This window comes from Elephantulus edwardii, unplaced genomic scaffold (genome assembly GCF_000299155.1).
Source record: "Elephantulus edwardii isolate Elephantulus edwardi_28Jun2011 unplaced genomic scaffold, EleEdw1.0 scaffold00060, whole genome shotgun sequence".
NCBI classification, from domain to species: domain Eukaryota; kingdom Metazoa; phylum Chordata; class Mammalia; order Macroscelidea; family Macroscelididae; genus Elephantulus; species Elephantulus edwardii.
Window position 1 is genome coordinate 9,680,996 of NW_006399810.1, and position 12,409 is coordinate 9,693,404.

At 43.6% G+C, this 12,409-nt stretch overlaps 1 protein-coding gene and 1 pseudogene across 1 annotated transcript in view; one reads left to right on the plus strand and one right to left on the minus strand.

The window, feature by feature from the left end:
* LOC102853319 overlaps nucleotides 1–3,066 on the minus strand; it is a 78,148-nt pseudogene extending 75,082 nt beyond the window's left edge.
* NOM1 (nucleolar protein with MIF4G domain 1) overlaps nucleotides 3,065–12,409 on the plus strand; it is a 24,384-nt gene continuing 15,039 nt past the window's right edge. Inside the window, exons 1-3 of the mRNA XM_006887656.1 lie at nucleotides 3,065–3,988; nucleotides 5,880–6,004; nucleotides 9,026–9,221. Of these exons, the coding sequence (XP_006887718.1) occupies nucleotides 3,065–3,988; nucleotides 5,880–6,004; nucleotides 9,026–9,221 (1,245 nt within the window). The remainder of the gene's footprint in view (nucleotides 3,989–5,879; nucleotides 6,005–9,025; nucleotides 9,222–12,409) is intronic.

Sequence of the window (12,409 nt, forward strand, 5' to 3'; positions counted from 1 at the left end):
ACACACACACACACACACACACACACACACACACACACACACACATTATATTTGCAATACAGAGGAAGCTGTGATGGCCTAATAGCAAGAAGCTGGGCTGCAATCTCAAAGGCACACGCAGTTCAAATCCCACCAGCTACTCTGCAGAAGGAGGGCAATCTCCTCCTGTACGATTAACCACCTCTGAAAACCCGCTGGAAGGTCAGCTATGTGTTGGTTTCAACTCAATGTTACACAACAAAACAACACATTGTTGTTGTATTATGTGCTGTTGAGTTGCCTGCAATTACTAGCAACTCTACGTAAAACAAACTATGGCTGACTCTGACAAGAATGGGAATTCCAGAACATTTGATTCTGCTTATGCAAAACCTATACTTGAACCAAGAGGCAGTCATCATAACAGAGAAAGGAGACACTGCATGGTTCAAAATTGGGAAGGGTGTCTGCCAGGGTTGTATCCTGTCTCCATACCTTTTCAATCTACATGCAGAAGAGATCATCTAGGATGCTGGGCTGTATGAGGGGAAATATGGCATCAAGATTGGAGGAAGACTCATCAATGACCTGCATTATGCAAATGACACAACCCTGCTTGCTGAAACTGAGGAGGACCTGAAGCACTTGCTGCAGAAGGTCAAGGGCTGCAGCCTTCAATATGGACTGAAGCTCAACATCAAGAAAACAGAGATTCTCACCACGGGGCCAAATGGCAGCATCAGTATGGATGGTGAAGAGTTTGAGATAGTTAACAGCTTAAGTTTACTTAGCTCCACAATCAACACTCTTGGTACCAGCAGCCACGAAATCAAGAGACGAATTGCATTGGGAAAGTCAGCTTGTCAGGGACCTCTCCGGAGTAGTGAAGAGCAATCACGTTAGTCTGGAGACTAAAGTGCACCTGATCCAGTCCATAGTCTTTGCAATCACATGCTATGCATTGGAGAGCTGGACAGTGAATAGAGATGATAGAAAGAGAATTGATGCCTTTGAGCTGTGGTGCTGGCGAAGATTAATGAATATACCATGGACTGATAGGAGAATAAACAGGTTTGTCCTGGAGCGGCTGAAGCCAGAATGCTCCTTGGAGGCAAGGATTCTGAAGCTTCGTCTGACGTAGTTTGGACATGTTACAAAGAGGGACCAGTCCTTATAGAGGGGACATCATGTTTGGGAGGGTAGAGGGACAGCGCAAGAGAGGAAGACCCTCGATGGGATGGATTGATTCAGTAACTGGGGTAATAGGTGTTTCAGAGACAATAAGACTGACACAGGATAGAGCAGGGTTTAAGGCTCTTGTACATAGGGTCACTATGAGTCACAAGTGACTTGACAGCACATAACAACAACAAAAATGTATAACAGCCATCCTCTCTTGCACTGTCCCTCCACCCTCCCAAGTATGACATTCCTCTCCAAAGACTGGTTCTTCCTTGGAACATGTCCAAAGCATGTCAGATGAAGCTTCAGAACCTGTACCTCCAAGGAGCAGCTTGGTTTCACCCTCTCCAGGCAAAATCTGTTTGTTCTCCTAGCAATACTCTTCTCCAGCACTACAGCTCAAAGGCATCAATTCTCCTTCTATCATCCCTAGTCATTTTCCAGCTCTCTGATGCATAGCAAGTAATTGCAAAGACTATAGCCTGGATCAGGCACACCCTAGTCTCCAGACCGACAATGTTGCTCTTCAGCCCTCTGGATAGGTCTCTAATAGCAGACTTTCCCAATGCAATTCATCTTTTTATTTCCTGGCAATGTACATAAAATACCTGCATATTTATACACAGACACACTGGTGGTCTAGTGGTAAGAATCTGTGCTGCAATGCCAAAGGCATGCAGTTCAAATCCACCAGCTGCTTTATGGGAGAAGGTTGGGCACTCTCCTCCCTTGCAATTAACTAACTACCTCTAAAAATCCATTGGAAGGTCAGCTGTGGCTCGGTTCCTACTCAATGGCACAAAACAGCAGCAAATTTTTTATTAATGGGAGCTTTGGTAGCTTAGTGGTAAGAAGCTACACTGCAACCCCAATGGCACACAGAATCAACCAACTGCTCTGTGGAAGAAGGATAGGCAATCTCCTCCCATGAGACTAACTGCCTCTGAAAATCCGCTGAAGGGTCAGCAATGGGTCAGTTCTGACTTCATGGCACACAACAACATTATAGCATTCTAGTTGCTTGGATCCATAGTCAACACCCTTGGACCAGCACTCAGGAAGTCCACAGAAGCTTGACTTTGAGAAAGTCAGCTGTCATTGACCTCTCCAAAGTCCTGAAGAGAAGTGGTGTCAGATTAAAGTGCACCTAACTCAAGCCAAGTCTTTGCAATCACCTGCTGTGCATTTGATAGCTGGGCAATAAATAAGGATTACAGAACAATTGATGCATTTAGGATGTGGTGTTGAAGAACTTGCTCAATATCCCATAGACTGCCAATAGAACAAATAGGTATGTCTTAGAAAAAGTACAACCAAAGTGTTCCTTGCAGACAAAGGCGGTGATGCTTTGCCTCACGTAATTTCACAAATGTTGTTAGACGAGGCTATTACTTGGAGAGGGATATCAAGCTTGGAAAGGTGGAGGGTCAGCGAAGGAGAGGACAATCCTCATCGCAAAGGGTTGATACAGTGTCTGCAGCAATGGACTCAAATGTGACAGAGATGGATCATAAGGAAAGCCCAGGATAAGACAGGGTCGGTATGAGTTGTACTCGATTTAATGGCATTTAACAACAACATGATTGGGTTCAGCTTTGTTGTTCACAGGGTCGCCATGAGTCCTACTTGATTCAACGGCACCTAACAACAACAAAGGCACTCTCCTTCAGTTGTCAGACGCTGCTGACGCGCGGTCTCAAAAGCTCTGGGCTCTGCTGCCCTCCCGCCAGCAGGTGGCGCAGTGCTTCTCACATCCCGCACCTCACTCCACTGCGCCCTTTCCTGCTCGGAAGCCCCGCCCAGGCCGGAAGGCTGAGGCCGGCATATCCGGTTGCAAGATGGCTGCGCCCACGTGTACGTGATACAGTCCTGTTCAGGTAGTCGTAGGGTGCGTTTGAGTCCCATGAAGCGCAAAGGTGGGCGCTGGCCGCATCGCGGTCATGGCGATGGCAGGAAAGGAGCCATGAAGCGGCTGAGGTTGGCAGTGGAGGAGTTTGTACAAGCCACCGGTGAGGGCGAGGCTCCCGGAGGCTTCCAGGGGCCGCTTCCCGGGTTCCGAGCCCAGGGTCGCAGCGCACCACCAAGCTGCCGTCCTGGCGGGAAAAAAAGCCGCAAGGAATTGAAGCGGGAGAAGCGACACCTGAGGAAAGCTCGCCGGTCTCAGTGGTCCGCCGATCCTGCACAGGGTCCCGTTCCAGGAAGACTCAAGGAGGACCAAGAAACGGTTCTCCCTCCGTCGGCAGAGAAAGAGGAAAGCCATCACCCCTCCCTTAGCCATGACCCACCTCCTCCCAACAAACAGCAGCTCCCCAAAGCTAAGGCCAAGGGTTCCCCGAAAGGGAAAAGCAAACCGGCTGCTACTGCCGAGGCTCGAAAACGGGCCCTGCTGGCGGCCAACGAGGAGGAGGACCGCGAGATCCGGAAGCTGGAGCGCTGCCTCGGCCTCAACAAGCGCAGGAAGAAGGGTGACAGCAACCCCGTGCCGCTTAGCTTCGCACGAGACGGGCTGGACTATATCCTGGGAGCCCTAGAATCTGGGGGAAGTAGTGGCTTATATGAAAGCAGCAGTGAGGAGGAGGAGGAGGATGCCGACCAGACGATCTCCGAGAGTGACCTCGAGAGTGACAGCGAGGAGGAGGAGGAGGAGGATGGTGAGGGAGGCGAGGCAGAAGGAGCGCAAAGCGAGGGAGAGACTATAGAAGAGGGAGCCGCAGCAGCGACAGGCCGGGGTATGCCGCAGAAGAGAGGTGCCAAGAGAGTCCGTTTTGCAGACTGCGAAGAGAGTGCGAGTTCTTCCGAGGACAGTGACAGTGACACGGCCGAGCAGGTATAGTGTAGACGGCAGGATACCGCGGGGGGCGGGGCGGGGGGCTGCAGGGGAGGAAGATTGTTGGACCTCATGTCTGAGGGGGACCCCCCCAGATTTTCAACTGATCGCCCGGGTGGCCGCCATGCAGACTCCTAATTGAGCCGAGTGTTGGGTCAGTCGGGTTTGTGTTCTTGTTTTCTTCTTGGTTTTAGAGTTCCATGATAAAGAGCGGAAACCCCTCTTTAGAGGCCATTTTCTGTCAGCGGCTTAAATTGTCATTGACATTCTGACCTCTGACTCTGCCCCCACGCCTCCTATCCACGCACACCCATTCCTGATTCCACTGCCTTGTTTAGCGTCTTTCCTATTTCTCTAGGACAACAACACCCTACCCCCACACACACATTGCCATCTGCCTCCCCTCTGGCTCTTTTCCCAACCAACTGCTACTGGAATGACACCTTGTAAAGCAGAGCTAATGTGTAACGCTCTCCTGGATCAGGTTTCTCCCATTTAAGAGGAAGTTTAAATCCCATAGCAACCAAGGCCGTCATGACAGGACAGAGTTTGTATACATTGTTTTTTCACACTGGCTCTTTCCCATTTCCTTTACCCACCCCTCTACCCATCAAATTGTGCAACCCTATGATTAGCCCCCCCTGTGCATCCTCACTCCTCTGCTCCATCCAACCCCGTTGGATCCTCTTACATGTTTTACTAAGTTCTCTTTGTATTTCTACTATAATGGTTTTTTACAGTACCTGTCCTTAGGGGGAACTTAAGTTTACTTAGCATAATGCTCTCCAGTCCCTCCCAAGTTAGGTTTAACTACCTTTTCATCTCTATTCTAGCTGCCTTAACTCTTGTCCTGTTGTGGGGACCTAAAGCTTTTGCCTGTTTTTTTCACTTGTTACTTTTGTTTGTTGTTTGTTTTGTCTACTGTTCTTAAAGTTCTTCTTGACAGCCTTATTGTGTTACAGTGGACATACCATCTCAAGTACTATATGCACTAACAGTACCACTTTTTTCCGTTTCTGTTGACATAAATGCCCTTTCTCTAACCAAGTTTAAAGCCCCTGACAGCAAGAATTATGCCTTATAATGTTTGTTCCTTAAAGCCTGCCTTTTAGGTGCCATTGGGATGTTGGTTAATGATAATAATTTGTAATTCTCTCCATTGATAATCATTTAGGAGAATAATTGGGCAGCAGATTGATTTTGATTTTATATAAATTTAGAACTGTTGTTATGTGCTGTCTGATTGGAACCAGCAAGTTTTCTGAAGCTATAAATCTCATGGGAAGAGATTGCCCATCTTTCTGCCATGGAGCACCTAATGGCAAAAGCAGCTAATGTCTTTGGGTTGGCAGCACAACTCCTAGGCTGCCAGATTCCCTAATTTATATACTGATACTGTCGTCGTTACGTGCCATCAAGTCACTGCAATTCATAGTTACCCTGTGTACAGTAAATCTGAAGCCTGCCCTATCCTGAGCCAGTCTTACTGTTTTCAACACACCTGCCCACAATACCCCAGTCACTATGATACTAGTTTTGTGCAAATTTGAAATTCTGTTAGGATACTTTCCCTCCAAAACTCATGGTATATTTCATTTAAGTCGCATCTACAGTATATTAAGCCTGGCAAAAGGCAGTGTAGACTTTTTAAGACTATTAAATAGATAGTTAAGTATATTGACAATAATATAAATAATAACTAAAAAGCTTATCCAGGAGTATACTAAGTACTTAGTAGATAGAAAATGCTTAATAAATAGCAATAGTTATTGCTAAGTAAATAAATTCTACTAGTCCTTGAAAATGTAATACCTAAATGGATTTTGAAAGGAAAAAATGCAATTTATTTTATGTTGATTTTTCTGTAATATGTTTTTCTTCTTTCAAGCAGAGTCTTTGTGAAACTGATGAGAAGAACATGCCACCTCATGTGAGGCGAGCTGAGGAAATGGTGGATCCCCAGAAAAAGGAGAAACTCGAAAGGTTAAAGAAGCAAGTAAAGGGCCTGATTAACAGGTAAGCCTGCAGAGTTAGGTCATTTAAAGATGTTTTTTCTTTTCTAAACATATATAAACTATTTATATTAAAATATAAGTGATGAGGTGAGAATTGCAGTTTTGGTTGGGTCCTTTCTATTATTCTTAATCAGCAAGATGGAATGCTTAGTGACAGTATCTAATTTTGACTTTCTTCAGAATTTGAAAGCAGTTTACATGCTTGCAGTTTTTTTCAAAGAAGCATGTGAGTGACAAAGGAATTGGAGGTGAGAAATTCTTTGTCTAGAAAACAGGGAGAGAAGAACCAGACAGGCTCCTTTAATGCAGATGCACAGTTACCTGCCCCACTGTCACTCCCTTCTAAGAAAATGGTTGAATCATACGCACACACTCTGCTCATTACTCACACTTGGCCTTTCCCCTCCATGGCCTGCACTTTTGGAGATGGTTGTTGTTGATTACCTTAAAGTCGAACACGACTCATAGCGACCCTATGAACAAAAGGCCTGAAATCCCTCTACAACTATCGACATTTCTCAAAGTTCATAGTTTCCGGAGGCATGTTATTTAGGAAGTAGATGCCACTCCTGCTTCCAAACCTGTCATAGTTTGTTATTGTTTTTATGTGCCATTGAGTCACCTGCAGTGTATATATACACAGCAGCTCTGAACCCTTCCCTGTCCTGAGCCAGTCTCACTAAGTCCAACACATACTATGTCAGTCCATCTCATCTGGGGTCTCCCTCTCCTGGAGTCTCCCATCCTTCCAAGCATGATGTCCTTCTCCAAGGACAGATATCTGCTGGCCAGGTGCCCAAAGTAAGTGAGGCGGAGCTTCAAAATCCTAGCCTCCAAGGAATGACTTGGTTTCACCGTCTCCAAGACAGACTATTTATTTTCTTGGCAGTCCATGGTATATGTATGTTCAAGACTTTTCTCAAGCACCACAACTCGAAGGCATCTATTATTCTTCTGTCATCCCTAGTCATTGTCCAACTCTCTGAAGCATAACACGTAATTGAGAAGACCATGGCCTGCATTAGGCGCACCTTTGTATCTAGCTGCTCTTCAGCACTGGAGAGGTCCATGACAGCAGATTGTCCCAGTGCAATTCATCTTTTGGTTTCCTGACTGCTGGTGTTAAGAGTGTTGATTGTGGAGCCAAGCTAGCTATAGTTGGGAACAACCTCAGTCTCTTCTCCATCTAATATGGTGCTGCCAATTGACCTAGTAGTGAGAAACTGTCTTCCTGATGTTGAGCTTCAATCCATACTGAAGACTACAGTCCCTGACCTTTTGCAGCAAGTGCTTCAGCTCTTCCTCAGTTTCAGCAAGAAAGGTTATGTCATCTGCATATCGTAGGTTGTTAATGAGCCTCCCTCCAATCTTGATACCACACTCCTTCTCATAAAGCCTTGCTTCCTGAATGATCTGTTCTGTGTACAGATTGAAAAATACGGGGACAGGATGCATTCCTTTCCTGATTTCCAACCATACAGTGTTTCCTTGCTCTGTTCTGAGGACTGCTTCTTGTTCCAAATATAGGTTTTGTATAAGCACAATCAAGTGCTGTGAGATTCCCATTTTCCTCAAGGTTAGCCACTATTTATTGTGATCCACACAGTCAGATGCCTTTGTATAGTCAATGAAACAGACATTCTTCTGGTACTCTTAATTTAAAATTAAAACATAAGGTTGATTGGACACTACATAGACAGAGCTTTTGTTGATTAACCCACCTCCGTCAGCCCACTGTTTTTGAAAACTGAGTTAAGGGAGCTCTGGTGATCTAGTGGCAAGAAGCTTCCCTGTAACCCCAAAGGTGCATGGTTTAAATCTGCCATATGCTCCACTGGAGCAGAAGTGGCAATCTCCTGTGCCAGTCAGATCTTATTCAGTGGTACACAACAAGAAAAAAAACTAAGTTAAAGATCTGTCATCTGCTGAGTATTCCTTCAGTTCCTCTGCGTTACTTTCACCCTAGAAATCACTCCTGTGCCCTCTTCCAATCACTTCGGTAACCACTTTGCTGGCCGTTAACATCATATCTTAGTTTGTCAGATTTTTAATATGTATTGCTTTTTTGTGTTATTTATTTAACTTTTTATTTGGAAATAATTATAGACTTAACAGAGAGTTGCAAAAAAATATACAGGGAGACCCTGTGTACTCCTCACCCAGTCTCTCCCTGAACTTGTTAAGTTACTGTCAACTCAGAATCAATTCTTAGCTGACCCTCCAGAGGATTTTCAGAGTTAGTATCTCACACAGAAGGAAATCACACAACTTTCTCCACAGCAGCTGGTGGATTTGAACTGAATTCCTTCAGTTTGTTGGCACAACTCCTTATCACCAAACCATAAGAGCTCCCTAGCATATATTTTTTATTTTACTTTTAATTCAAAACTTAAACAGCCCATTAAATACATAGGTACAACCCAGAGTTTGTGTCAATTTCCTCAGGTTTTACTGGTGTTCGTTCTATACTCAGCTGTGTGTGTTTTTCTCTGCAGTGTTACATGTGTAGATTGGTGTTATCACTACCAGAAGGCTCTGCCTTCATAGCCAGGCCTACATCCCACCCCCATATTGTATGCATGGAGCAGTGGGGAATTTTAACTACATACATATCTGTTCCTCCTCCCTCCTACCCAGTTCAATGAAGCAACCTTTCCATAGTGTTAGATGCTAAAGATTTTTGTGCAATCTAAAAAAATAAATGGAAAAGTGGGGATTTTCCCCTAACAATAAATACTACCTAAGAATGGTTCCCTCCTTTTATCTAGGGACATCAGATCAGAATTCTCAGTGGAGTAGCCTCCAGGAGGCCAGTATTTCTGTGGACTCAATATCAACCATAGATAGATGCAACATTCCTCAACAGTCACACCATGTACACCAGTTGTATCTTTAAACTTGTTCATGGCTTTAAAGTGTGCATAAAATAAGAGATTTTTTATTATTATTATTTTTTAATTGAACTGAAATATTTTTTTACATTTGAAACACCTTTGTTCTTGGTATGTGCAATTCTGTGCAGGTTGAGTGAACCCAACATGGCCTCTATAAGTGGACAGCTGGAAGAACTGTATATGGCTAACAGCAGGAAGGACATGAACGACACATTAACGGGCATGCTTATGAGTGCCTGTGTGACTGCCACAGTCATGCCCAGCAGGCTTATGATGGAGCATGTTTTGTTAGTCAGCATTCTTCATCACACAGTAGGCATTGAGGTAGGTTTTCTCAGTCATTTCCCATTTGCTGTTCTCTACAGTTTGTCCTCAGTATGTGTAATTTTTATATCGTATCATTCTAAACAGCATTCAACAAATACTTAATGTGACCAGCTTTGCTTTTTCCCTCCTGTCTTCTCTAATATGTTCATTTATATAGAGTCCCTGTTTTAAAACATATTTCAGATGTCAGTTTGCTTTGGACATATTTGTATTGTTTGTTGTTGTTACGTGCTGTCGAGTCGCCTGCGACTCATAGCGACCCTATGTACAACAGCCCTAAACTCTGCTCTGTCCTGTGCCAATCGCACTGTTTCTGACAGTCCCATCCCAATTATCCCAGTCACTGAATCAATCCACCTCATAGAGGGCCTTCCTCTCCTGCGCTGTCCCTCCACGCTCCCAAGCATGATGTCCCTCTCCAAGGACCGGTCTCTCCTCACAGCATATTCAAAGTATGTTAGACGGAGCCTCAGAATCCTTGCCTCCAAGGAGCCACCTGGTTTAACCCTTTCCAGGACAAATCTGTTTTCCTAGCAGTCCATGGTATTCTCAATACTCTTCTCCAGCACCATAGCTCAAAGGCATCAATTCTCCTTCTATCAACCTTTCCATGGTGTTAGGCGCTAAAGATTTTTGTGCAGTCTAAAAAAATAAATAGAAAAGTGGGTATTTTTCCCAAACAATAAATTCTACCTAAGAGTAGTTCCCTCCTTCTATCTAGGGACATTGGATCAGAATTCACAGTGGAGTAGCCTCCAGGAGGCCAGTATTTCTGTGGACTCAATTTAAACTGTAAATAGATGCAGCATTCCCCACCAGTCACACCATGTACACCAGTTACATTTTTAGACTTGTTCTTGGCTTTAAAGTGTGCAGAATATTAAGAAGAAATTGATGAGAAATAAACTTGAGGTTGCCTGATTGACATGCTGGTAGATTACATGTTCTTTCTGTGTCAGTGTCCTCCTCTGAAGTAAGGTAGGCAGCAAAGGCTGTCTCATGGAGCACTGGACATCAGTCAAAGTGCTCCTTGGATGCTTCATCTCTCATACTTTAGATATGTTGCTATGAGAGGCTATCCCTGGAAAAAGAAAGAAGCCCAACAAAGTGGGTTGGCAGCATGACTGCCACAATGGGCTCGAGTGTCTTAGAGATGATGAGGATGGCACAGGTTAGGACAGGGTTCAGGTCAACTCATAAGGTTGCTATGAGTCGTACTTGTCTTGCCAGCACCCAGTAACAGCTCAGCCATGTGGTAGGAGTTAAATGACTAGAAAAGCTATATTGAATAATTCACTAATGAACAAATACAGTAATATTGTGATAGCCTTCCCACTCAGTATTCCAGTTCTCACAATGTAGTTTCTTTCCATGTTAAAATACATTAGTCTGATTAAAGGAGTTCAAGGCAGGTGAACAAGGCTTACTTTTCCCAGACAATTACTCTTTGCCTTCAGATACTTAGTGTTCTTGATGGTCTCAAGAATAGCCAACGCAACAAAGCATCCCTAACGCATGTCTCTGTGTTCGTTACACTTGACCTCACTCAACAATTTCCCAATGAGATAAGTAGGGTAGATACCTAAACCCCCTTAGCAGATGCAGCAAAGGAAGCCACTGAGCAAGGTATGTGGTAATCCTGAGATCAGAGGCTTGTTAAAGATAAGCTCAAACTGGTTTTTCGAGGTCCTATGTAAACCAGCCTGCATTCTGTCACAGTGATGTTCATTTCATAGTTGTAGTATTCTTAATCATTGTTTTTTTTTAATTATTTGAAGTTTTGTTGAGTAGAACTGTCAGAGGCTTACTTTAAATGGACAACCTTATCAGAATTCACCCTTAATGTCATTAGAAAACAGAAAAGCAGTGTGTTGTGGTAATAAAGGGTTAAGAACATGGCTCTGCTACTTACTATCTGTGTGAACTTGAATAATCTCTCTTTGCTGTAGTCTTTTTATCTCCAGAGTTGTCAAGTTTAACTAATTATTCCACATAATAAGCTTAGAAGCATACTTGGCCCATGGTAAGTGCTTATTAAAGGTGGTTGTTGCTGTTTTGTACCGTCAAGTCAGAACTGACCCATAGCTGACCCTATAGTGGGTCTTTTCCTGCAGAGCAGCTGGTGGATTCAAACTGCTAGAGCTCCTTTAATCTGTTGGTATTGTAGTAGTTTGTAAGGAAATTGTCATGTTGGAATGCTATTGCCCACTTCTTTTCCTAGTTGACTTTTCCTACCACTGTAGGTTTTATTACTGTTAAACTACATATTTCCTTATCCAGCAATACTTATTTTCAGTTGGGCCATTTCTTTGAAAAATGAAGACTTTAGAACCTACCAAACACAGAAGCCGGAGATAGAAGAGAGAACAGCATTGGGCCCTCACTGGCCTCTGAGACAAGATTCTTTTCTCAACTACTTCAGTAATCTTTTGTGAAAAATCTGCAAAAACTCTTTTGATAATTGCTTTGTAAATTTTTTTTTTTTTAATTTCTGAGGGCTGCATTCATTTTCACTTATGAATGCTGTAAGTCCATTTTCTTTTCCATTACAAAGTGTAATGAAATCATGGAATGCCATTCCTAGTATCGTTTGATTGCCATAATTCGGTGCTAATATATGACCTTCTTAGTATGTTCCTCTGGTTCTCCTCAGTCACACTGCTATACTTGGAGCAGAGTTAACTATCAAAATTATTTTAGTACAGACAGTGTTTCAGTGAGTTATAGTAAAAGCCATAGACCTTGGTCACTCACAACAGATCAGGAGTTTTACTTGATTTGAAAACATGAGGTTATTGGTCTTATTTCTCATTTATACCCTCACTAATAGCCTGGCAGACAACTGGAATTACTTGTTCCAAGGGGAAGTCATTATAGTACTTTAGCTAATGACATCCACTAAAACTTCTGCCAAAGTATGATGAGCTCTCAGAATGCTGATTCCATTAAACTACTTGAATTCCATAATGTGAAAAACATCCTCACAGATTCAGAGAAGGAAAAGGTGTAAAAGACCATGGTATCAATGGCAGAATTGCTTCTCAAACTCATTTAAGAATCAAACATCAGGCATAAGCAGATTTTTTGCTGAAAAAACATTTGCTTGCTTTCCGTGTAGGTGTCTCATTTTTATAATTCACAAAATATTTCGCCTGGCCCTGGCCCCACCCTCCCCAGCCAGGCTC